The following is a 26572-nucleotide window of genomic DNA, read 5'->3' as shown; positions in this document are numbered from 1 at the left end:
GAAACAGTTGAGCACAAGTGTAGACAGATAGTAGTGTCTGTTAATATACATGACCTACAACTAAACGTGTTGATTAACACCGGTGCAGAATTGAGTGCTGTATCTGGGAAAATATTTGAGTTACTGAAAGACAGACCCGGCATCGTAGTTATGCCAGTAACAGGAGTGAAAATTATCGGTGCTACTGGGAAGGCCAGTAAACCGGTCACAAAACAGATTTTTGTCAACTTCGAGATATGTGGGGCACGATTTGAACAAGAGTTTGTCGTCGTGCCAGACTTAACTACGGAAGTAATTATCGGGTTAGATTGGTTATTAAAGTACCGTGCAGTGATTAATTGCGAAAGCAAAACTTTGACATGTACGTCACAAGATAAAACAATAGTAGTTAGTTTTGACGAGGCAGGAGACGGTGTGCATAGGCAATACCAGCCTATACACATTGTTAACTGGCCGGATGCTATTGACGTAGGTATGAATTTGAACTACTGTAATGTGAGGAATCTCGGCATTGACAATAGTGTAGAAAGTGAATTGCAAAGTATTGTAGACGGTGTGTCAAACGTAACACACGAACAAAGACGAGGCCTGTATGAAGTGATAATGAGGAATAAGAGTGTGTTTTCAGACAAACCGGGACTTGTGGAAGGATATAAATGCAAGTTGCATGTAATTCCGCACGAACCATTCTTCGTGAGACCGTATGCTATACCGCTGTCCAAAAAGGAAGCAGTGCAACGGGAGATAGATAAGATGATCGAATGGGGAGTGATTGAAAGAAGTACGAGTCCATACAATAACGGTTTGGTCATTGCAGCAAAACGGGATGGTAATGTGCGTATTGTGATTGACGCACGCACGTTGAATAGGGTCGTTCAACGAGAAACAGACAGACCAGAGAGTATGGAGGAGATTTTGCAACGTTTTCATGACGTTAAGTTCATGACTAGCCTCGATCTGACGGCTAGTTACTGGCAAATAGAACTCGAAGAAGAATCTAGGCCATACACCGCCTTCTTGTTTGCGGGCAGGTGTTATCAGTATAGAGTACTGCCGTTTGGACTTAATATATCTGTGTCCGTATTCATCAGGGCCCTAGATAAAGTGCTAGGACCGGCTTTGAGTTCAAGATTAAATGTATATGTTGACGACCTATTGTTGGCCAATGCCACTTGGCATGACCGTTGTGACCTGTTAGATGAAGTTCTTAGAGCATTGCGCCGTGGCGGAATGACTCTAAAGTTAAAGAAATGCGAATTTGTGAAGCAGGAACTGAAATTTTTAGGGCATGTAATTACCACTGCTGGTATTACGAAGGACCCAGAGAAACTAGAGGCAATAAGGAACTGTCCTCCACCCAAGTCTAGGAAACAGTTAAAAAGTTTTCTAGGGTTAACAGGATTTTACCGCAAATTTGTAAAAGGACAAGTGTTTAATGATGAAAATTTGAATAACCTCTTACGCAAAAACGCTCCGTTTGTGTGGACTGACGGGTGTCAGGCCGCTTTCGAGAGATTAAAAGACGAGTTGTTAAGATCTAACATACTATTTCATCCTGATTTATCGCTACCCTTCCATCTGAGAACGGATTCGTCGAATTACGGGGTGGGGGTAGAACTGTTCCAAGAAGTTGGTGAAGGAGAGGATAAGGAACACCGGACGATAGCGTTCGCGAGTCGAACTTTATCAAAAAGTGAGCGAAACTACACGATTTCTGAGAAAGAGTGTCTCGCTATCGTGTGGGGATTCAAGAAGTTCAAAGGTTACCTATGGGACCGTAAGGTGATTATTCATACGGACCATAAGGCACTCACTTATCTGAAGGGTAGTAAACTACTTCACGAAAGACTGACTAGGTGGTCGCTGTATTTACAGCAATTTAACTATGACATCTGTTACGTAAAAGGGACCGACAATTGCGTAGCGGATGCGCTGTCTCGGTTGCCCGAGTCTAATCAAGATGTATTGAAAGATGAGTCAGATGGAGTGGTCAAATTATACTATTTTAAAGAAGTTGAGGGACGTAAATTAGTAGTGAACATCTGTAAGAATCTACGTCGTCATCAGAACGAGGACGGTTGTTTAAATATGGTGAAAACCCGATATGACGAAAGGAGTTCAGAAGGAGAGAAATTAAGAAAGTATTACAAGATATACGATCATATCTTGTACATACGTAAGGGTGAAGATAGTAATATTTGGCGGGTATGCTGGCCCACCAAATACGTCACGGAGATAATAGACTACTACCATTTGGCGTATGGTCACTGTGGACCTAAGAAATGTACGGAAAAGCTGAGTGAAGTAGTGCATTTTAATAACATGTTAAAACGCGTTACTGACAGAGTGAAAACTTGCGATTTATGTCAGAAGGTGAAGGTTACCAACTGTACGAGTCGTGGTCCTATGCAAAGTATAAGGCCTAACGACACCTTTGAATTACTGTGCGTGGACTTGTACGGACCTTTGCCCAAGTCATCAGGAAACTTTGCCTACATTTTAGTAGTGCTAGAAGCTCTTTCCAAGTTCATCAAACTATACCCGATTAGGAAAGCTACGGCCAAAGCGGTCTATAGCAAGCTTGTGAACGATTATTTTGTTCATATTGGTAAGCCCAAGGCGATTCTATCAGACAATGTGGCACAATTTACTTCTAAGTTGTGGAATGAAGGTATGGAAAATAATGGGGTCGAGGTGATCCATATTTCAGCTTACTGTCCGGCTGGGAATCCCGCTGAGAGGTATATGCGCGAGCTAGGCCGACTTTGCCGTACCTATTGCCATCGCAATCATAGGGCATGGGGCAAATACGTAGCAGTATTTGAGAGAATTATGAACACCTTGAGACATGAATCGACGGGATTTTCTCCAGAGAAAATCCTGTTGAATGACAGAAGTAAAAGTTTAGTGGAAGAGATAATCAAATTCCCTCCACGGATTGACATTAGTATTGGTGTGAAAAAAGATCGTTTGCGAGAAGTAATGAAGCTAAAAGCCGATGCTCGCATACGTCGTCATGACGCTAAAGCGCGTTTTGCTAAGTTTGCAATCGGAGACTTAGTACTTGTAAAAGCTCATGAGAAATCGAGCGAGATAGACAATGAAATCTCTAAATTTAAGTTTGTTTATAATGGACCATATAATGTCATTGGTATACCTCACACAAATGCTTATTGCTTAGAGTATCCAAGCTCTGGAAAACGATTAGGTATACAGAATATTGTAGACTTGAAATTGTACCAACCTAGGATCGATTAATACCACACAATGGGTAATTTGTACAGTATGTAAATATAGAGTGTAAGATTTAAGGATGTGCCATATTACGATGCTTTTGCCTGACCTAGAGGTCATTAAAGAAGTTGTAATTAATAAGTAATTAATTTTGACTAAATGATTTAAGAGTAACTGATTAGTAATCATCTGAAAAATCCAAGCTGCTAGTTTAAGTTTTCAGCTGAGTCACAGTAGATTAAGGAATGTAAATATGATATTGTAACTTGCTGTAATATTTCATGAATGTGTGTTGTTATTAGTCATTGCCGATGTACTTAGACGCTGTTTTAAGTTTCAGGCTAGTACATGCGTGTGATGATGGACAGTGTTGAGTTATCCGCTGTGATAGTGTTTATGGACTCCTTGAGATTACTCGGGAGTGAGTTTATCCGAAAGAATTCAGTGAAACAGACGTTCTGCAAATGCCGTTACACAGGCGAGTGAGATCAAGCGTGCCGCACAGGCGGGCGCAACAATATTGGCGAGGCGGAGCAGCTGTCGGCTCTTGTGTCGCTGTCGGCATTTGTGCCGCTGTCGGCATTCTTTGTACTTGCGAGTACGGAAGGCGGAGTTGTTTTTCTTCCCGGACAGCTGATGTGAAAGATTTCTGTTGTCAATATTTATGTTTTTTTCGATCTGCTGTATATTATTTTCTTGTTTAGCGTTAATTGGACATGACGAGAAAATTAATTATGAAAAGGTTACATAAAAATGTGTATTCTATGTAATTGGTTCAAATGGCTCTGAGCACTATGGGACTCAACATCTTAGGTCATAAGTCCCCTAGAACTTAGAACTACTTAAACCTAACTAACCTAAGGACATCACACACACCCATGCCCGAGGCAGGATTCGAACCTGCGAACGTAGCAGTCCCGCGGGTCCGGACTGCAGCGCCAGAACCGCTAGACCACCGCGGCCGGCATTCTATGTAATTAATCATTAGTTTGCGTATTTTGATATACCTGTTTTTTATGACCATGTACTCTGATTAATTTTGCAAATAGTATTCCATTTCTTATAGTGTTACGAATTTTAATGATTTTGGAATAGCTAAACCATTTTCTAAGTTTTCAATGAATTTTGATATGTTGTCAACCTGTTTTATTTTGTGCAAGATGACAGAGTGGAATAAGATTAGGAGTGTCTCCACTCAATTATTATTGTCTAAAAATTGGTTTATGGTTAATTAGACGAATGCTAAATTTTTTTGATGTTTTGAGCAAATGCATTTCCGCTGTTTCTTTTTTGGGACATTTTCTGAGTCTGTTTACGTTACACGAACATCCTCAGACAATGTGGGGCACGTGTAACGCCGGAAATGCATATCCTCCTATTTCCATCTATTGTGCTATTATTTTCTTTCCTTGCTTTGTTACCTCAAGATATGACATTTCTGTCTCTTTGTATATTGTAATTGTTTTACTATTTGTATATTTATGCATTTATGTCGATATATAATTGGCTTGTTTCGTAAATATTATTTGTATTTTTACGCTGGGTCTTGCCTAGGGAAAACTGCTATCGAACGATTACGTCGATAGGTCGTGTGAAGAATCAAAGTGTGTAGGATCTTTGGTAGTGTTAACTCTGCCGCGTGGAGCGCGGGCTGAGCAGAAGGAGTCTGGCTGGAGTAGCGAGTGGAGCAGGTGTGTCGTGTGACGCTCCCGCGAGTTGCCGCGCTTTCGGGGTTTGGCAGCATGTAATTGCGCTCGACTTGCGATGATAGTTTCTGACATGGTGTCGCGGACGGGAAGCATTATCTGGCGCACATCAAGAGCCCGTTTCGTCTGGTGACCGTGTGGAGAAGAAGGCGCGCCAACATCCAGCTTCTGCAACAGCGACGACCGACAATGAGTGACTGTCGCCACCTCCTCGATCGACGGCTTCAAACCTTCAGTCAACCAACAAGGAAGACTGGGAGCACGTAAAGTTTTAGAACTGTATGGCAGACCTCAGCTTTTCAAACTGTACCATTTTCGTAACTATAATTACAGCAACTTAGCATGAACATTTGTTGCTCATTGTCCCAATTGCATTACCAAGCAGGGTCCCTTCCTTTTCCGGAATGAACCCGAGTGTCGTTGAAATTCAAACGCCAGCATCATTATATTTCACCGCTTTAATTTCAAATTTCAATTATGGCATTAATAGCTGGCTACAATATTCAGATTACACAAGCACGAATTAAGAGTGCGAGCTTTGTTACCGTATTTTAGCTTGCCTGTGACTGCAGCTCAGCTTGGTACGTACTAAATTTTACTATTGTTAATTGTTCAGAATCATTTAATTCAAGTTCAAAGTTAAATCTCTTCTTTCTAAATTGCATAGATTCAAGTAGCTTTTGAAATGATTGTTGAGGTAGTCCAAGACTAACCGTATTTTACTGAATTTCGATGTGCTCCAGAAAGAAAGCTCACTACTAACTTCAGTCACTAAATTAACTTTCGATTTTCCGGTTTTATTAATTCTTTTGCTAAATTGAGTCAGGGTGTAGTGAAATTTATTACTTCTGACAAACTTTCAGTTTTCACACAACACGTGTCAACCTTCAGTTGCCACGCTTCTAGTGCTAATTATATGTGTAATAACCTTTCTTTTTCAGTTACTATAGTAATTGTCCTTAGGACTGGCGACCGTGATTTCCCCCAAATCTCAAATACCTAATTACCGCTAGTTAATTGTTAATGTAACGGCTGCACATTTACTTTCTTTATTAACTTTACCCATTTTCAAAATTAATTTCCACCAGTTTCATTAGCACTTTTCCTTTCATTTAGATGTAACCCTTTCCTCCCTCTTTACCGACAGGTTAACTTCGGTGACGATTGCTTTTCCAAAACTCCCATTAGGTACACGCGGTTTCATTTTTCACTGTCATTAAGGTCGGTAAGTGAGGGGGAGGTTACAAGGAGTGTGAGAACGATGCTGACTGTAACAACATTGTTTATGAATTTAATTGTGATGCTATCTTGTGCACTGTCCGGTTGCCTTCCCTCGTTTTTCCCAATACCCTGTTTAGATCTACATCTATTAGATGTAGATGTATTGTAGTTTCAGTCTCGTTATCTGCGTTATTAATTTATGTCAGAACACGCATATATCTTAACATTTTAATAATTTTCTTTAAAATACCACAGTATTTTTTGCAGAATGCAAGTAACATGCTCTAGTCTTTACATAAAGTTATCTTTCCCTCTTACAAGAGAATATAATCTGTTTCGTTTCCTGTGGCTTTTATGTTTTCTTTTTAATTACTTTTCTGGGTAACTTTTTAGGAAATCTACTACTTGAGACAAATTTAATAAGAATTTTATTGAATTTCACATCAGCATGTTTTGCTATACATACTCCATCCCATATTAATTTCTTTTTGTTAAAGCCTTTTATCCTGATCTGATTAATAAACCTTATAGCTTTGTAAGAACACACCTCACATCTGTAAGGTACTACATTGTTTATTTCTGTTAACTGTGCATCATGAGCAGACAGTCCATTAACTGTTGAATACACATTGTTTTTTTTTTTTTTTTTTTTTTTGCAGTTTGAGCAGCGACTACAAAAATGATACCAGTTAGAGCCATGTTATCTTTCTGCACGCTAGTTGGAAAATTCATTACTGAAATCATATTGAAACAGCGAAATAGTGACCCGACTTAATTTTTTCTGTCACAATCTTTTAAGAAGCCTACGTTCATATCTCTACAAATTACTGTCTGTTTCCTCTTGTCTGAACATGTGAATCTGTTCATTCGCATAAATATGCCGCATGTGTCTTGTGTCATCATAAACACAATATACCTCTACAGATGTGCAAGAAACTTCAGGTGTACTAAGGAACGTTTAAGGCACCCCATATGTTCATGTTGTATGTTAGTGAGCTGACAGGGAATACGAATATTGACCACGGAATTTTTGTAGTTGATGAAGTATTCAAATGGTTCAAATGGCTCTGAGCACTACGGGACTTAACATCTGAGGCCATCAGTCCCCTAGAACTTAGGACTACTTAAACCTAACTAACCTAAAGACATCACACACATCCATGCCCGACGCAGGATTCGAACCTGCGACCGTAGCGGTCTCGCGGTTCCAGACTGACACGCCTAGAACCGCTTGGCCACACCGGCACAGAAAAGCATGTCCGGAGTTATGGTGAGGCATTGGCGTCCGATGTTGTCTTTTAGCATACCTAGGGATGTCTGTCGATCACGATACACTTGCGACTTCAGGTAACCACAAAGCCAATAATCGCACGGACTGAGGTCTGGGGACCAGGGAGGCCAAGCATGACGAAAGTGGCCGCTGAGCACACGATCATCATCAAACGACGCGTGCAAGAGATCTTTCACGCGTCTAGCAATATGGGGTGTTTTCTTTTGTTTCTAATAAAACCCCATGTATTTCCAAGCATGTGTGTCAATTTTTACCTCTGTATCTACATTATTCCGTGGTTTATTAAGTTTTCAAATTTATACTGACTTTTTGATCACCCGGTACATGTTACTCGTCAGAGAGTTATCTAGACGTGTCAGGGGTCCGATATCAATCCAACTGTACACACCCCACACCATTACAGAGCCTCCACTTGCTCGAACACTGCCCTGCTAACATGCAGGGTTCATGGATTGATGAGGTTGTCTCCATACCCGTACACGTCCATCCGCTCCATACAATTTGAAACCAGTCTCGTCCGACCAGGCAGCATGTTTCCAGTCATCAACAGTCCAATGTCGGTGTTGACGGCACGAGGCGAGGCGTAAAGCATTGTGTCGTGCAGTCATCTAGGGTACAAGAGACGGCCTTCGGCTCCGAAAGCCCATATCGATGATGGGTTGCACCTCGGTCACGTTGAACGATCATCTTCAGTCGTCGCTGGTCCCGTTCTTGCAGGACCTTTTTTCCGGCCGGAGTGATGTCTGAGATTTGATGTTTTACCGGATTGACGGTACACTAATGAAATGGTCATACTAGAAAATCCTCACTTTGAAACGTCCCCTTAGAAAAATTATACATGACTGTGCTTAAACTGACACACAATATTTTTTTTTAGCGCAACGCAATCTGACTTTCAAAAATCCCTGCAAAAGAATGGCCCTGACTAACATTAATCTATACCTTTCACAAATCACTTACCTCACGAAACATCTCCGTTACTCGAACTACTGCAATACAGCGAGCGCCACTACTGCCAGCTAAATAAAAGATTCAGACTACTGAAGGCAGTAACTACTGATAGGCATAGTTAGCAAATGAAAGATTTTAATAGAGAACAAACAATGTATTTACCTTAATAGTGTTGAAAAAGCATAATATACATAGCAGTTTATGACATCCAGTCTTACAAATTTCAAAACTCCGCCATCTCTCTCCCCACATCCAGCACTGCTGGCGGCTCACCTCCAACTGCGCAACGCTATGCGCTGTTCACATCCAGCTGCCCAACACTACAATGTCAGACAACAATGCAAACTAGCCACAGACTGCACACAGCACAGCCAGTGATTTTCGTACAGAGCGCTACGTAACGTTGCCAATAAGAAAACATAAACAGCCTACTTACATAGCCCCCATGCTCCCCACAAAAAAATTTATAGATTGTTTTGGGCAGTGGCCAATACAGATTTGAAAAAAATTTTCATAATTACAATATCAAAGAAATCAAATGCACACACTTATTGATACAATGTTGGTCAAAATCTAAAATGTTTTCACAGTCCATAAAGACAGTTCAGATTGTTCATTAGAGTAAAATTGCAGTGTTTTTCTCAAAGTCTGAGCAGTAAAAGAAAATGCACACGGAAGTAGTGGATTTCCTATGTAAGTAGGCTGTTTATGTTTTCTTATTGGCAACGTTACGTAGCGCTCTGTACGAAAATCACTGGCTGTGCTGTGTGCAGTCTGTGGCTAGTTTGCATTGTTGTCTGCCATTGTAGTGTTGGGCAGCTGGATGTGAACAGAGCGTAGCGTTGAGCAGTTGGAGGTGAGCCGCCAGCAGTGGTGGATGTGGGGAGAAAGATGGCGGAGTTTTGAAATTTGTAAGACTGGATGTCATAAACTGCTATGTATATTATGCTTTTTCAACACTATTAAGGTAAATACATTGTTTGTTCTCTATTAAAATCTTTCATTTGCTAACTATGCCTATCAGTAGTTAGTGCCTTCAGTAGTTTGAATCTTTTATTTAGCTGGCAGTAGTGGCGCTCGCTGTATTGCAGTAGTTCGAGTAACGAAGATTTTTGGTGAGGTAAGTGATTTGTGAAGGGTACAGGTTAATGTTAGTCAGGGCCATTCTTTTGTAGGGATTTTTTGAAATTCAGATTGCGTTGCGCTAAAAATATTGTGTGTCAGTTTAAGCACAGTCATGTATAATTGTTCAAAGGGGACGTTTCAACTTCATTGCTGCCTCGGAGATGCTGTGTCCCATCACTCGAGCGCCGACTATAACACCACGTTCAAAGTCACTTAAATGTTGATAACTTGTCATTGTAGCAGCAGTAAGCGATCTAACAGGTGCGCCAGACACTTGTTACCTTATATAGCCGTTGTCGACCGCAGCGCCGTATTCTCCCTGTTTACAAATGTTCAAATGTGTGTGAATTCCTAAAGGACCAAACTGCTGAGGTTATGGGTCCCTAGTCTAACACAGTACTTAAACTAAGGACAACACTCACACCCACGCCTGAGGAAGGACTCGAACCTCCGGCGAGAGGGGCTGACATGGCGCCTCTAACCGCGAGGCCTCCAGTTTACATATCTCTGTATTTGAATACGTATCCCTACACCAGTTTTTTTGGCCCTTCAGTGAAGGAGACACTAAGAAATACATAATTACCTAATAGTAGGGAAAGTACAGGGTGTTTCAAAAATGACCGGTATATTTGAAACGGTAATAAAAACTAAACGAGCAGCAATAGAAATACACCGTTTGTTGCAATATGCTTGGGACAACAGTACATTTTCAGGCAGACAAACTTTCGAAATTACAGTAGTTACAATTGTCAACAACAGATGGCGCTGCGGTCTGGGAAACTCTATAGTACGATATTTTCCACATATCCACCATGCGTAGCAATAATATGGCGTAGTCTCTGAATGAAATTACCCGAAACCTTTGACAACGTGTCTGACGGAATGGCTTCACATGCAGATGAGATGTACTGCTTCAGCTGTTCAATTGTTTCTGGATTCTGGCGGTACACCTGGTCTTTCAAGTGTCCCCACAGAAAGAAGTCACAGGGGTTCATGCCTGGCGAATAGGGAGGCCAATCCACGCCGCCTCCTGTATGTTTCGGATAGCCCAAAGCAATCACACGATCATCGAAATATTCATTCAGGAAATTAAAGACGTCGGCCGTGCGATGTGGCCGGGCACCATCTTGCATAAACCACGAGGTGTTTGCAGTGTCGTCTAAGGCAGTTTGTACCGCCACAAATTCACGAAGAATGTCCAGATAGCGTGATGCAGTAATCGTTTCGGATCTGAAAAATGGGCCAATGAATCCTTTGGAAGAAATGGCGGCCCAGACCAGTACTTTTTGAGGATGCAGGGACGATGGGACTGCAACATGGGGCTTTTCGGTTCCCCATATGCGCCAGTTCTGTTTATTGACGAAGCCGTCCAGGTAAAAATAAGCTTCGTCAGTAAACCAAATGCTGCCCACATGCATATCGCCGTCATCAATCCTGTGCACTATATCGTTAGCGAATGTCTCTCGTGCAGCAATGGTAGCGGCGCTGAGGGGTTGCCGCGTTTGAATTTTATACGGATAGAGGTGTAAACTCTGGCGCATGAGACGATACGTGGACTTTGGCGTCATTTGGACCGCAGCTGCAACACGGCGAACGGAAACCCGAGGCCTCTGTCGGATCACCTGCTGCACTACCTGCGCGTTGCCCTCTGTGGTTGCCGTACGCGGTCGCCCTACCTTTCCAGCACGTTCATCCGTCACGTTCCCAGTCCGATGACATTTTTCAAACAGATCCTTTATTGTATCGCTTTTCGGTCCTTTGGTTTCATTAAACCTCCGTTGAAAACTTCATCTTGTTGCAACAACACTGTGTTCTAGGCGGTGGAATTCCAACACCAGAAAAATCCTCTGTTCTAAGGAATAAACCATGTTGTCCACAGCACACTTGCACGTTATGAACAGCACATGCTTACAGCAGAAACACGATGTACAGAATGGCGCACCCACAGACTGCGTTGTCTTCTATATCTTTCACATCACTTGCAGCGCCATCTGTTGTTGAAAATTGTAACTACTGTAATTTCGAAAGTTTGTCCGCCTGAAAATGTACTGTTGTCCCAAGCATATTGCAACAAACGGTGTATTTCTATCGCTGCTCGTTTAGTTTTTATTGCCGTTTCAAATATACCGGTCATTTTTGAAACACCCTGTATGTGTATGGGGAGGAGTGTTAGAGTGGAGTATAAATTTTTGATCGTGTCCCAGGCTTGGATACAGTATACAGATTCAAATGGATGTAGCATGCAGTACGTATGTAGTGATGGAAAGACTTGCTCAAGTCGGACCAGAGTCGAGAGCTGCAGCAAACCTGCCTTTGAACTGAGGACTAAAATACACCAACAACATTCTATTATTAGGCCAGTTACACAGTTTCACAACTGAAAGGAATGGACATTTCTTTACAGTCTAATGCATTAAATATTACGTACTGAAAAGGGTTGTTACTGCAATCTAAGCAAAGATTACACGTGGATGGAATGCAAAAATCGGAGGACGTTGTATAAAAGGCCGTAATGTAACTGTTAGTTTGATTAAGGGGCTCCGGAAAGGCTCAAAATCATGAAAACTTCAATTTTTGCTTTTTTGCGTTTTCTGAATCTTCAGACTATTACCTTTTAATAGATATACAATTTATTCAATTCCGAAGACTACAACTATTTTTAATTTTTTTTTGAAATGTGTTCTACATGGGCGTGACCCACTGTGGCGCTGTTAAACTGCTGTCAAATGGTGTTATTATTAACGTCCGTGTTCATCAGGTACATTTTAGTGATGTGAGATAAAGTATGTGTTGTGGCTAACCTGTGATGGTTCAATATATATCGCTGGTGTGATTGTCGATTGTTTCATGTTTATTTACTCTGTCATTATCTCGAAAATATTCGTAATTAATTCTGTTTCTTGAGTCTCTGTTTTGTTGAAGTATAATAATGAGTAAAAGTAAAGTTATTAGAAATCCTCTGAAGGCTTTTAAGAAAAGGAGAAATGTTGGAAAGCCAAAGGTATGTGTTATTACTGTAAATAATAACATTCTAACATGGTACGAGCGATGCTTGCTTTAGACAAGGAACGCCTTCGGGCTGCAGACAGGGCTGTAAAGAGTCTAGAAATACAAGCAAGAGTAAACAGGAGGAGGAACAAGAGGAAGCTGGAGGAGGAGTTTGCAGAGGATGAAGATAATCCATCCTATGGACCTGGAATGCACTAAAAAGTTAATCCAATCTTTGTCGCTCGATTCCCAAAACTTTTATTTTCTCATACTAATTACATGTTTTCCAAGGATCTTCCAAACATATTTGTTTCAAACTTTCAGTAAATGTTACACAGTACCTTCTGCATAATTTAACACAGCCTTTTTCCAAAAAACTGTATATTTTTGAATATATAAATAAAAAATTGCAAAAAAATGTTGTGAATTTTTATTACAATTGAAAAAAAATCATCTTTAATAACTGAACTAAAATTTTGTAAAATCCCTGTGTTAAGTTTTAGCCCATATTCCAATAAATAATTTGTAAAAAGTTCAACTTCCTACCTCAAATACTTTGTGAGGAAAGATGTAATTTATAAGCGTTATTTTAACATTGCAAGTATAGGGCGTTTCGGAGGCCCTTAAAAACTTTTTTTATACATAAGACATAGACACTCAGCTCTTACTGCTGATGATGATGTGTATTTGACAGGCAATAATTGTCCGACCCTGGAAGACGATTACTGGCGCCATGTGGCTGAGTGCAGAAGGCCGGGCAGTGAAGAGGCACATCGCGGAGTTCAGGAGCCTCGTGAAGCGTGGCGTCGCCATTGCAAGAGAAAACATGAAGGCTGATGGCGTAACTCCTTTGGTCCACTTCCTCTCAGAGCAGAAGCCTGGCCAGCATATGACTGAAGAAGAAATATACAATGAGGTGGGTATTCGTTTTTTATTACTTTCATCAATATTTCCATCTATAGCTAACTGTAACTGACATGAATTTCAGTGGAACGAAATAATTAAATTTTTCTACTACTCTTTTGGGTATATTTCGTCAGCTACTACTTGACACAAATTTGCTACGAATTTTATTGAATTTCTCATCAGCATGTTCTGCTATACATACTCCATCCCATATCAGTTCCTTTTTGTTGAAGCATTTTATCCTGATCTGTTTAATAAACCTTATACCTTCGTATGAACACAACTCACAGCTGTAAGGTGCTACATTGTTTTTCTTCTGTTAACTGTGCGCCATATGCAGACAATCCATTAAATGCTGAATACACATGTTTTATTTTTAAAGTTTGAACGGCGACTATAGAAATGATACCGGTTAGAGCAATGCTATCTTTCTACACGCTAGTTGAAAAATTCATTACTGAAATCAGATTGAAACAGCCAAATAATGACTCGAGTCAATTTTTTCTGTCAGAATCTTTTAAGAAATCTACATTCATATCTCAACAAATTACTGTCAGTTTCCTTTTGTCTGAAGATGTGCATCTGTCCATTCGCGTAAACACGCCGTATATGTCTTGTGTCAGCATAAACACAATTTACCTCTACACTTGTACAAGAAACTTCAGGTGTACCAAAGAAAGTTTAAGAGATCTCAAATGGTTCAAATGGCTCTGAGCACTATGCGACTTAACTTCTGAGGTCATCAGTCGCCTAGAACTTAGACTAATTAAACCTAACTAACCGAAGGACATCACACACATCCATGCCCCAGGCAGGATTCGAACATGTGACTGTAGCGGTCGCCCGGCTCCAGACTGTAGCGCCTAGAACCGCACGGCCACTCCGGCCGGCAGGGATCTCAGATGTTCATGTTGTATGTTAGTGAGCTGGCAGAGAATAATACGTGAGGACCAACTTACTATTTCCCATCACGGTGGTGTAATTGACAAACATTTGTCCCGCTTCTGGAGAATATATTTCCTTATTCCACTGCAGTATTGCAACTCTGATGCACTGCTGCAGACACTGTCTAACACGAAAAAAACGACGCACCACGAAGGACTTAACCAAATGAGACAGAAATTGGTGGATGTGATGTACATTACACTTTCAGAATGATTTGATGATTTGTTCAAGAGGAGGAGCTTCACTATGCGAGCAAGTTAATAACGTGTTCTTCAATCTCTGGTCCTTATTCAAGCAGTTATTGGACTTCTTTGCACTGCCTTATAGAATTGCTGGATTTCCTCCTGACGTTCAAATGGCTCTAAGCACTATCGGACTTAAGGGGCTCCGGAACGCCCTATACTTGCAATGTTAAAATAACGCTTATAAATTACATCTTTCCTCACAAAGTATTTGAGGTAGGAAGTGGAACTATTTACAGATTATTTATTGGAATTTGGGCTACAACTTAACACAGGGATTTTACAAAATTTTAGTTCAGTTATTAAAGATGATTTTTTTCAATTGTAATGAAAATTCACAACATTTTTTGCAATTTTTTATTTATATATTCAAAAATATACAGTTTTTTGGAAAAAGGCTGTGTTAAATTATGCAGAAGGTACTGTGTAACATTTACTGAAAGTTTGAAACAAATATGTTTGGAAGATCGTTAGAAAACATGTAATTAGTATGAGAAAATAAAAGTTTTGGGAATCGAGCGACAAAGATTGAATTAACTTTTTAGTGCATTCCAGGTCCATAGGATGGATTATCTTCATCCTCTGCAAACTCCTCCTCCAGCTTCCTCTTGTTCCTCCTCCTGTTTACTCTTGCTTGTATTTCTAGACTCTTTACAGCCTTGTCTGCAGCCCGAAGGCGTTCCTTGTCTAAAGCAAGCATCGCTCGTACCATGTTAGAACCTATCTTCATTCCCATATTTCTAAATACCTTGCACCTTACAATGTTGCCATCATTGAAAGTCGCAACAGCATCATACACACCAAAGTGAAGTGTTTCTATTCCAACGAATACAGTCTTGGGGATTCTCGACCATATAACACTATTTACACTTTCATTGGGGTTTTGAGTTTTTCAGTGAATACACTTTCTCAACAGTTCAGGTGCTGCTAAGTCTCTGAAAATAGGTTAGCCACAACACATACTTTATCTCACATCACTAGAATGTACCTGATGAACACGGACGTTAATAATAACACCATTTGACAGCAGTTTAACAGCGCCACAGTGGGTCACGCCCATGTAGAACACATTTCAAAAAAAATTTAAAAATAGTTGTAGTCTTCGGAATTGAATAAATTATATATCTATTTAAAGGTAATAGTCTGCAGATTCAGAAAACGCAAAAAAGTAAAAATTGAACTTTTCATGATTTTGGGCCTTTTCGGAGCCCCTTAACATCTGAGGTCATCAGTCCCTTAGACTTAGAACTACTTAAACCTAAGGACATCACACACATCCATGCCCAATGCAGGATTCGAACCTGCGACCGTAGCAGCAGCGCGGTTCAGGACTGAAGCGCCTAGAACCGCTCGGCCACGCGGCCGGCCCTGCTGAGGCATATCGTCCCAAGTTCTGTCCAACTGGCGAGTTAGATCGTCAAAATCCCGAAATGGTTGGAGGGCACTGCCTAGCCAAGACAGGATCTGGCAAGCACGAAGACAAGCTGTAGAAACTCCCGCCGTCTGCGGGTGGGCATTATCTTGTCGAAATGTGAGCCCAGGATGGCTTGCCACGAAGGGCAACGAAACGGAGCGTAGAATATCACTGTAAGGCTGCCTTGGACGACAACCAATGGGGTCCCGCTGTGAAACGAAATGACACTGCAGACCATCACTCCTGGATATCGGGCCGTATGGCGGGAAACAGTCAGATTAGTATCCCACCAGTGTGAGGCGAGCCTCCAGACACGTCTTCAGTCTGAAATTTCATTGAGTGGAGTAGAGTTGTCTTCAGTGATGAATCCCGATTCGAACTGTCCCCGATGGCCAGCAAAGACGTGTCTGGACACGCTCTGGACAGCGGGGGATACTAATCTGTCGCCCACAATAAGGTCAGGCAACCACAAGTGGAGCTCCATTTCCTGTCATAGCAGAAATCTTTTGGTTGTCATCCGCGGAACCCTTACAGCACAGCGGTACGTCGACGATACTGTACATCGAGTTTTGTTGCAGTCCATGGCAAACAGTCCTGGGCTTGCATTTGTAACCTCCCCGCAAAAATGTAAAAGAAAAATGACAATAGTGTAACTTCCCCACAAAATTTTAATGACAACTATTTAATATTAAATGGAGCCAAGTGTAACCTCCTGGAGAATTTTGAAAGACAATATTTAAATGTTAACGAGAATTGAACCTATTGTAACCTACCAACAAATAAAATAATTTATTGACAATGACAATTAAATTAGAACTAGCAATCTGAGCCATGTGTAAGCTGCCCACAAAAATGTAAGACAATTCAATGATAATGAAATCTCAATGACAATCAAAAATGCAAATAGACCGAAATGTCGATCTTTAGGCCCTGATTAAACTCAAATTCTTACCTCAGTAAAACTGGATCTGCTCTTATTTTTCGCCATAGCTTGGAGGAAATGCATCGCAAATATAATTTTTTTTTAATTTAAGGGAAGCTTTTCTTTAAGGAAATGCAAGGGAAATATTATTTCAAAAAGGATTCTTTGTTAAAAATGGTTGGTTTAAAAACAAAATTATTATGGGGGCGATTCTTGAACAAATTAGTTACAGTTAATTTACATTACATTATCAGATGTGCGCAAAGCTGCTTCATTATCTTATTTAATAATTACACCTCATCCTGAATCTTGACCAAAGAGCCCTGTCGACGCCCGCCGACTCCGACCGAGTACATCTCGCAACTGCAACTACCGACTCCCCACATGCAACTGCTAACTCGCAACAAACTGACTACATGCTCTCTGGTCAGAGATTCTGTGGCTCGCCATCGCTGCCTATGAAACGTACGCGTTTCACATTTCAGTAAGATAACGCCCGCCGGCCGGTGTGGCCGTGCGGTTCTGGCGCTTTACTCTGGAACCGCGTGACCGCTCCAGTCGCAGGTTCGAATCCTGCCTCGGGCATGGATGTGTGTGATGTCCTTAGGTTAGTTAGGTTTAAGTAGTTCTAAGTTCTACGGGACTGATGATCACAGATGTTAAGTCCCATAGTGCTCAGAGCCATTTGATAGCTCCCGCTCGTACACGACGACAGATTTTACTGCTTGTCTTTGCGCTAGCCATACTACACTGTGGTCAGCAAGGTCGCTGCACCTCCCCCAATTCAGAAAATTAGTAGCATTATGCGCAAGACCCTCCAACCATCTCCAGATTTTGACGATCTAACGTTCCAGTCGAAAAGAATTTGGGTCGCTATCCCTCAGGAAGATATCCTACAACTTTATCAATCACTGCCGTACCAAAAAACTGCTTGCCTGATGACCAAAGGAGAACCAACGCGTTCTTGATTTTCTCAATTCACGGATCTCTTTATTTTAAATAAACGATCTAAATTTTCTCAAACTGTAATCGTTTGTGTACAAAGGTACATCACATCTACTGATTTCCATCCCATTCGGATAATTCCTCCGTGGTGGGACGAAGTTTTTTTTTCTTATAGAGTATTGAATTAATCCACAAGAGTATATGAATTGAATATAAATGAGTGCCAGTGAAGGTCTCTGCGCTCTTTGCACATTCCGAGAACATCCGTGCTCTAGGCGGTGAAACATGATCAAAAATTCGAATGTCACAGATCTATCGAACACAGGTGCTCATCACCAGCCCCAAGGGAACTCTTTCTGAAAGTACTTCTATACAGTGTGCCATGTATGGAAGTGAAACACGGACAATAAACAGTGTAGAGAAAAAGAGAACATAAGCTTTTGAAATTTGGTGCTGTAGAAGAATGCTGAAGATTAGGTGGGTAAATCACGTAACCTACGAGAAAGTACTGAATGGAATTGGGGAGAAAAGAAATTTGTGGCGAAACCTGACGAGAAGAAGGGATTGGTTCATAGTACGCATTCTGAGACATCAGGGGATCACCAATTTAGTGTGAGGGGGTAAAAATCGTAGAAGGAGGCCAAGAGTTGGATACAGTAAGCAGATTCAGAGAGGTTTCAGTATTTATTTGGAAATGGAGAGGCTTGCACAGGGTAGAGTAACACGGAGAGCTGCACCAAACGAGACTTTGGTCTGAAGACTCGACCAACAGTTACACCCCACAACGTCCATTAATCACCAATACCAGCCACCTAATGGCTCTATGGTCAGATATATGGACGCTACCCGCCAAGCTCGTGCACACCCACTAAAGTCTGACACTCACCTAGAACTCTAGAGAATGCCACACATAGGAATGACTGTTTATATTCTTGTATGCTTTATGAACTGGGAAAACAACTTTGTTGATCATTAAAGTTCACTAATTATGGACTTTGCAAATGCTGAAGACGTCTAAACACGGTCTTCTCACCATAGTACCCACGACGGGCCTCCTACGCTAGCTGACGTATTTACTTCATGGCCTGCAAGAAGCTGCGCGGAAATTGTTACAACATTCAGGGCTTTCAGGCACTTAGCCGCAGGAGCGGAATTCACACACTTCCACTGCTCATTTCCTGCTCCCGTACTCCCAATTACAGCTGCTGCTCGCTACCAGGACTTTCCACACACTAATTTCCAGCCAGCCGGAGTGGCCGAGCGGTTCTAGGCGCTACAGTCTGGAGCCGCGCGACCGCTACGTCGCAGGTTCGAATCCTGCCTCGGGCATGGATGCGTGTGATGGCCTTAGGTTAGTTAGGTTTAAGTAGTTCTAAGTTCTAGGGGACTGATGACCTCAGAAGTTAAGTCCCATAGTGCTGAGAGCCATTTGACCCAACTAATTTCCAATGGGAACTGGAATACGCCTGTCTCTACGTGAGAGAAGCAGGTTCCGGACACAGACCACTTTAGACATTTTAGGGAAACACTAAGTCCCAAGGTAGATGCTAGAAAAAACTCCCACCCTGGAACTGTCAAAGTCCTGTGGTGTGGCCAGCAACCTTATGTTTCAACTGACCGGTACAAAAGTACCAACACTCACAAAGAATGCTGCATATCCCATTTATTTCTAGAATACCGAGAAAGTGCAAGCACTCTACAGAGGAGATTGCTCATAAATCACACCTGTGATCATTTCTAGAATATTACTCAAGTGTGTGGGATCTGTACCATGTACGACTGAGAGGGATATTGAACATATACAGAGAAGAGCAGCACGAATGGTCACATGTTTAACCCACGAGAGAGTGTCACAGATATAGTGAAGGAAATGAACAGGAAGATTCTTGAAAATATACGTAAATTATCCCGAGAAAGTCTGTTAACAAACTTTCAAGAACCGGTTTTTAATGGTTTCTCTAGGACTATAATACAACCCCGTACGTATCACTCACATCGGGATCATGAAGATAAGATTAATTAATGCATGCACAGAGGCATCGAAACAATCATTCTTCCTGCACTCCATACGTGGATGGTACAGAAGAAACCTTAAAACTGGTACAATGGAACATGCGCCCAGCTATGCACCTCACGGTGGTTTTCAGAGTATAGATGTACATGTAGATGTTTGAAAGAGTATCTTCTACTGGCCACATCTTAACCTTTACCTTGAAAGGCGGTCAGAAAATGTGTTAAGTGTTTTGTCATCCCAGAACTGATCCTCACAACCTCTTTACGGAGTCCTCTCTTAATGAATGTGTTTTCGTGTCATTCACGGTAACCAATCCTGTGGTGCACATTCTCTAGATATTCTAATATTTTAGAATTTCCACCAGCTGTGTTGCGGCTTGTTGCCTCAGATACGCACGCTCGCCCTGAGTGGCGTGGAGACGACCGCAGCCTCCATGGGCTTCACCCTGGCGCTGCTCGGGCTGCACCCAGAGTGGCAGGACGCGGCGCAGAGGCAGCTGGACGGCGTGTTCGGCTCCGGAGGCGACTACCTCAGGCCAGCCACTGTGTCTGACCTCTCCCAGCTCACGGTCATAGATGCCATTGTTAAGGTATGCACTACAATCACTTATCAGCGTAACTTACAGTTATAGATGTTGTACAAACCCTTTATTTTCTTTTCATTAGATGCACCAAGTCCAGCGATCTGCGCGAAAGTCGTCTCTTACTACATTCTCTGTTACTGATCTACTGCTATGTCCTTCACCTGCTATGACTGCCGTTTCATGTACAAGTTATTGATAACCTTCTGCCCTCCTTTTTGTTTAGAACGTGTTTCGAAATGAACAAACGATGTACCATAAATATGGGAATGTGTTTTTCTTCGACAGATCTAGTATGACGACTTGTAAGGCCGATATAGTCTCGTTTGTTCTGAAATTATTCACGAAATCCAAACTGTTCTTCCACCAGACTAGCAGCAAACAGTCTTTAGATACTTGTGTACAATCATCGTTTGAAGCTAAATGCTGTACAGGGTGTATAAAATATGTATCCGAAACTTTAGGAATTGATTCTGGAATTCAAAACAATACAAAAAATTCATATGATTATTGGTCGAAAAATCCTTCTCCTTCTTGGGGAGGTGTGAAACGAATTTCCTTCGTTGACTCCTGGTGTGCAATTTACCTCAAATGCGTTGTTTTTCTCACTTTCTTGTTTACAGTTGTCGTGGCATTTGTTTTGTTTTGTCTCATCGTAGTTTGTTCTCTTAAGAATAAGTTATATCATGACATGTCACAATGCTGTATTCAGTGTCTGAAATGATGGGCATGCACTACATCTACAGATCAGCAGATGCAAATGAGGACGCAGCATGCTAACTTTGTGCTGAGAAGCAGTTACCTGATGCTAGAACCTTGGTTTACCCCACCAACGCTTGTGAGAGAAACATTCATTTGAGAAGATCGTTGTAGAAGTTGGAAGTTGCGTTACCCCACCAAGTTCTACCCTTATATGCATCCGGTTTTCACCTATAAATTACCGTGCTTGGCGAAGGGACTCGTGATTATTCTGCATGCAGTAAGACCTCAGAGTTGATTTCACTGATCGCTCTAAGGACTGCAGAGCCAAGCTCTTACCACACAATCTTTAATTTTGAATAATTGGAATCGATACACACTACTGGCCATTAAAATTGCTACACCAAGAAGAAATGCAGATGATAAACGGGTATTCTTTGGACAAATTATATTATACGAGAACTAATATGTTATTACATTTCCATGTAATTTGGATGCATAGATCCTGAGAAATCACTACCCAGAACAACCACCTCTGGCCGTAATAATGGCCTTGATACGCCTGGGCATTGAGTCAAACAGAACTTGGATGGTGTGTACAGGTACAGCTGCCCATGCAGCTTCAACGCAATACTACAGTTCATCAAGAGTAGTGACTAGCGTATTGTGATGAGCCAGTTGCTCGGCCACCATTGACCAGACGTTTTCACTTGGTGAGAGATCTGGAGGATGTGCTGGCCAGGGCAGGAGTCGAACATTTTCTGTATCCAGAAAGGTCCGTACAGGACATACAACATGCGGTCGTGCATTATCTTGCTGAAATGTAGGGTTTCGCAGGGATCGAATGAAGGGTAGAGCCGCGGGTCGTAACACATCTGAAACGTCCAATATTCAAAGTGCCGTCAGTGCGAACAAGAGGTGACCGAGATGTATAACCAATGGCGCTCCATACCATCACGTCGCGTGATACGCCAGTATGGCGATGACGAATACACGCTTCCAATGTGCTTTCAACGCGATGTCGCCAAACATGGATGCGACCATCATGATGCTGTAAACAAAACCTGGATTCATCCGACAAAATGACGTTTTGACATTCGTGCACCCAGGTTCGTCGTTGAGTACACCGTCGCAGGCGCTCCTGTCTGTGATGCAGCGTCAAGGGAACCGCAACCATGGTCTCCGAGCTGATAGTCCATGCTGCTGCAAACGTCATCGAACTGTTTGTGCAAATGGTTGTTGTCTTGCAGACGACCCCATCTATTGACTCAGGGATCGAGACGTGGCTGCACGATCCGTTACAGCCATGCGGGTAAGATGCCTGTCATCTCGACTGCTAGTGATACGAGGCCGTTGGTATCCAGCACGACGTTCCGTATTACCCTCTTGAATCCACCGATTCCATATTCTGCTAACAGTGATTGGATCTCGACCAACGCGAGTAGCAATATCGCGATACGACAAACTGCAATCGCGATAGGCTACAATCCGACCTTTATCAAAGTCGGAAACGTGATGCCCGCATCTCGTGGTCGTGCGGTAGCGTTCTTGCTTCCCACGCCCGGGTTCCCGGGTTCGATTCCCGGCGGGGTCAGGGATTTTCTCTGCCTCGTGATGGCTGGGTGTTGTGTGCTGTCCTTAGGTTAGTTAGGTTTAAGTAGTTGTAAGTTCTAGGGGACTGATGACCATAGATGTTAAGTCCCATAGTGCTCAGAGCCGTTTGAACCATTTTTTTGGAAACGTGATGGTACGCATTTCTCCTCCTTACACGAGGCATCACAACAACGTTTCACCAGGCAACGCCGGTCAACGGCTGTTTGCGTATGAGAAATCAGTTAGAAACTTTCCTCATTTCAGCACGTCGTAGGTTTCGCCACCGGCACCAACCTTGTGTGAATGCCCTGAAAAGCTAATCATTTGCATATCACAGCATCTTCTTCCTGTTGGTGAAATTTCGCGTCTGTAGCACGTCACCTTCGTGGTGTAGCAATTTTAATGGCCAGTAGTGTAGTAAACTGACAAACAATTGTGGAGGGGGAGAGCACACAATATAAGTCATAACCACTTTGAAACACCGACATATGCTGCATATTGACAATATGGATCCTACACATTTATTACTGTCGTTACCACAGCGACAGACACTTTCATCAGTACAGAATAAATCGGTTGAAAATCGAGATACTTCTATGTAAAGCAATACAGACTTGTTGAGTGAAAAGATCCTGCTGAGAATTGAAGATGCATAGCCATTGTAGTGGTGTTATGTATACTTCTTGTAACTAATAAACATCTTTCTTCAGTATTATCTTTACACAGAATTGACCACTGACTGAAAATGTGTAATTACACTGTTGTTCCTGATCATTTTCAACATGAAGAATTTTTGAACGGATAATTCTTCAGTGCAACTTAGCAAAAACACTTTCCTGGACTTTTTTTGATACATAAATTTAGTTTGTCACATGCCATGAATCAGTAAAATCGTATGTTCTGAACATCATGGTAATAATCCTTTTTGTAGTAATGAAAATGTACACAATACCTTTTGTTGTCTTCTTCTGCAACTGCTTTTATTATGCTTCCCAATGTAATAAAATAGCTGGTACTTTGCACACAATCTGATGCTTTGCTTAATAATGCACTAATAATTTTAATCACGTTATATAGACCTATGTATTACCAGCTTATAATATGAAAATGTTTCTGATTAAATGTCACGGTATGTGGAAAGAACACACTAAGTATGTACTGAAATAACAACACTGTAATAAAGTTGTTTTTTTAAACACTTAATTTTTATTACTTAACTTGCACAAGAGGTCGGCGAATCATGATTTTTATAATATGTCCGTCACTAGGAAAAATAGAATTTACTGAACTTTACCATAGAAATAATTACTTCAGTCGCTTTGTTGAGTTGAGCCGCGTATTGCAGCCTCTGACGAGATTTTGCTACCGATTGATGAGATTAGATTAGATTAGTTTTTCGTTCCATAGATCCGTGCTGAGGAGATCCTCGTGGGTGTGGAACATGTCACTTTTTTTAAAGCTGAAATAACAGCACTAATAGTATGAGTATATACAATACATCATTTGTTTCTATTAAAAAATTCGTCAATGGAGTAGAAGGAGTTGGCCACTAGTAAGTCTTTCAGGCTTCTTTTAAACTGATCTTTATTTGTAACTAAATTTTTTATGTTTGCTGGCAAATTATTGAAGATGAGTGTTCCTGAGAGGTGGACCCCTTTTTGAACTAAGGTAAGTGCTTTTAAGTCCTTGTGCAGATCATTTTTGTTCCTGGTATTGTATGTATGAACTGAGCTGTTTGTTGGAAAAAGAGATATATTATTTATGACAAATTTCATTAAGGAGTAAATATACTGAGAGGCAGTAGTTAGTATACCCAGTTCTTTGAAGAGGTTTCTACAGGACGTCTGTGAATGTATTCCACAAATAATACATATTACACGCTTTTGGACTCTGAAAACTTTTGTTTGACTTGAAGAGTTACCCCAAAATATTATACTATATGACATTATGGAATGAATGTAGGCAAAGTATGCAAGCTTTTTCATTTTTATGTCGCCTATGTCTGCTAACACTCGAATTGCAAATACAGATTTGTTAAGGTGTTCCTGCAGTTCTGTGGTGTGCTCCTCCCAACTGAATTTATTATCAAGTTGTAATCCCAGGAATTTCAGACTGTCAACCTCTTCTATCTGCTCTTCTTCATACTTTATACATATGCTGGACGGAGACCTCTTACAAGTTCTGAATTGCATATAGTGAGTGTTTTCGAAGTTTAATGTCAGTGAGTTGGCTTTAAACCATTTATTAATATCCATGAAAATATCATTAGCAGATCTTTCTAGAACTATACTCAACAAACTATTTGTTGCAATACTTGTGTCATCTGCAAACAAAACGAACTCTGCTTCTGGCAGTGTAACTGATGAGAGATCATTAATGTACACAAGAAAAAGCAATGGCCCTAAAATGGATCCTTGTGGGACACCACATGTAATTTCTTCCCATTCTGATGATGACTGATGACTTAATTCACGAGTCCCTTGCACTGACACCCTTTGTTTCCTGTTAGCAAGGTATGACTTGAACCATTTTGCAGCGCTGCCCATGACACCATAGAATTCTAATTTATTTAAAAGGATGTTGTGGTTCACACAATCAAATGCCTTTGACAAATCACAGAAAATACCTGCTGCTTGTAGTGTGTTATTTAATGAATTAAGTACATTTTCACTGTAGGTGTAAATAGCCTTCTCAATATCAGAACCCTTCAGAAATCCAAACTGTTCTTGGTAATATGTTATTTGTGGTCAGATGGTTGAGAAGCTGCCTGTACATTACTTTTTCTAAAATTTTTGAGAATGCTGGCAAAAGTGAAATCGGACTGTAGTTTCATGGTATCTCTTTATCCCCTTTCTTGAATAGAGGCTTAACATCTGCATATTTTAGCCAGTCAGGAAATGTCCCAGCTGTAATTGATTGGTTACACAAGTTACTTAGAATTGTACTAAACTGACAAGAACATGCCTTAATCAACTTGGTTGATATTTCATCATAACCACTAGAATGCTTTGTCTTTAAAGATTTTATTATGAAAGTCATTTCTTTTGATGAGGTGAGTGACATATTTACTGATCCTGACAATCCCATTCTATCAGTAATGAATATTAAGTACTTGTTAAATAGATTTGCCACACTATGCCCATCGGCTACTAATGTGTCATCTACCCTTAATGCTATTTGCTCCTGCCGGCAGGAGTGGCCGTGCGGTTCTAGGCGCTGCAGTCTGGAACCAAGCGACCGCTACGGTCGCAGGTTCGAATCCTGCCTCGGGCATGAATGTGTGTGATTTCCTTAGGTTAGTTAGGTTTAATTAGTTATAAGTTCTAGGCGACTGATGACCTCAGAAGTTAAGTCGTTAGTGCTCAGAGCCAGCTATTTGCTCCTGTTCCTTTCTGGTTCTACCAGTCTCCTCTTTCACTATGTCCCATATTGTTTTTATTTTGTTCCCTGACATTGCTGTCTTCTTTTCGTAGTGCATTTGTCTAGATGTCTGAATTTCTTTTTTTAATATTTTACAGTATTCCCTGTATTTATCTAAATCATCATCATTGGAGCTATTCTTGGTCGACAGATACATTTTCCTTTTTGTCTTACAGGAAATCTTTATTCCTTGAGTAATCCATGGTTTTGTAATAGACTTCTGTTTAATTTGAGTAACTTTTAGGGGAAAATAGTTTTCAAACATGGTACTAACATTGTTCATGAATGTGTTATATTTTTCATTCATGTCAGGAGCACTATAAACACCTTTCCACTTCATATCTTTGAGCAGTTTTCTAAAACACTCAATTTTTGG

At 41.1% G+C, this 26572-nt stretch overlaps 1 protein-coding gene across 1 annotated transcript in view; it reads left to right on the top strand.

The window, feature by feature from the left end:
- LOC126176070 (cytochrome P450 4C1-like) overlaps positions 1 to 26572 on the top strand; it is a 133959-nt gene that overhangs the window by 8125 nt on the left and 99262 nt on the right. The window contains exons 2-3 of the mRNA XM_049923204.1: positions 13211 to 13432; positions 20293 to 20493. Of these exons, the coding sequence (XP_049779161.1) occupies positions 13211 to 13432; positions 20293 to 20493 (423 nt within the window). The remainder of the gene's footprint in view (positions 1 to 13210; positions 13433 to 20292; positions 20494 to 26572) is intronic.

The sequence above is a fragment of the Schistocerca cancellata genome, chromosome 3 (assembly GCF_023864275.1).
Source record: "Schistocerca cancellata isolate TAMUIC-IGC-003103 chromosome 3, iqSchCanc2.1, whole genome shotgun sequence".
In the NCBI taxonomy this organism is placed as follows: domain Eukaryota; kingdom Metazoa; phylum Arthropoda; class Insecta; order Orthoptera; family Acrididae; genus Schistocerca; species Schistocerca cancellata.
Note: the sequence above shows the minus strand (reverse complement) of the source record. Positions and strands in the feature narration are given on the sequence as shown.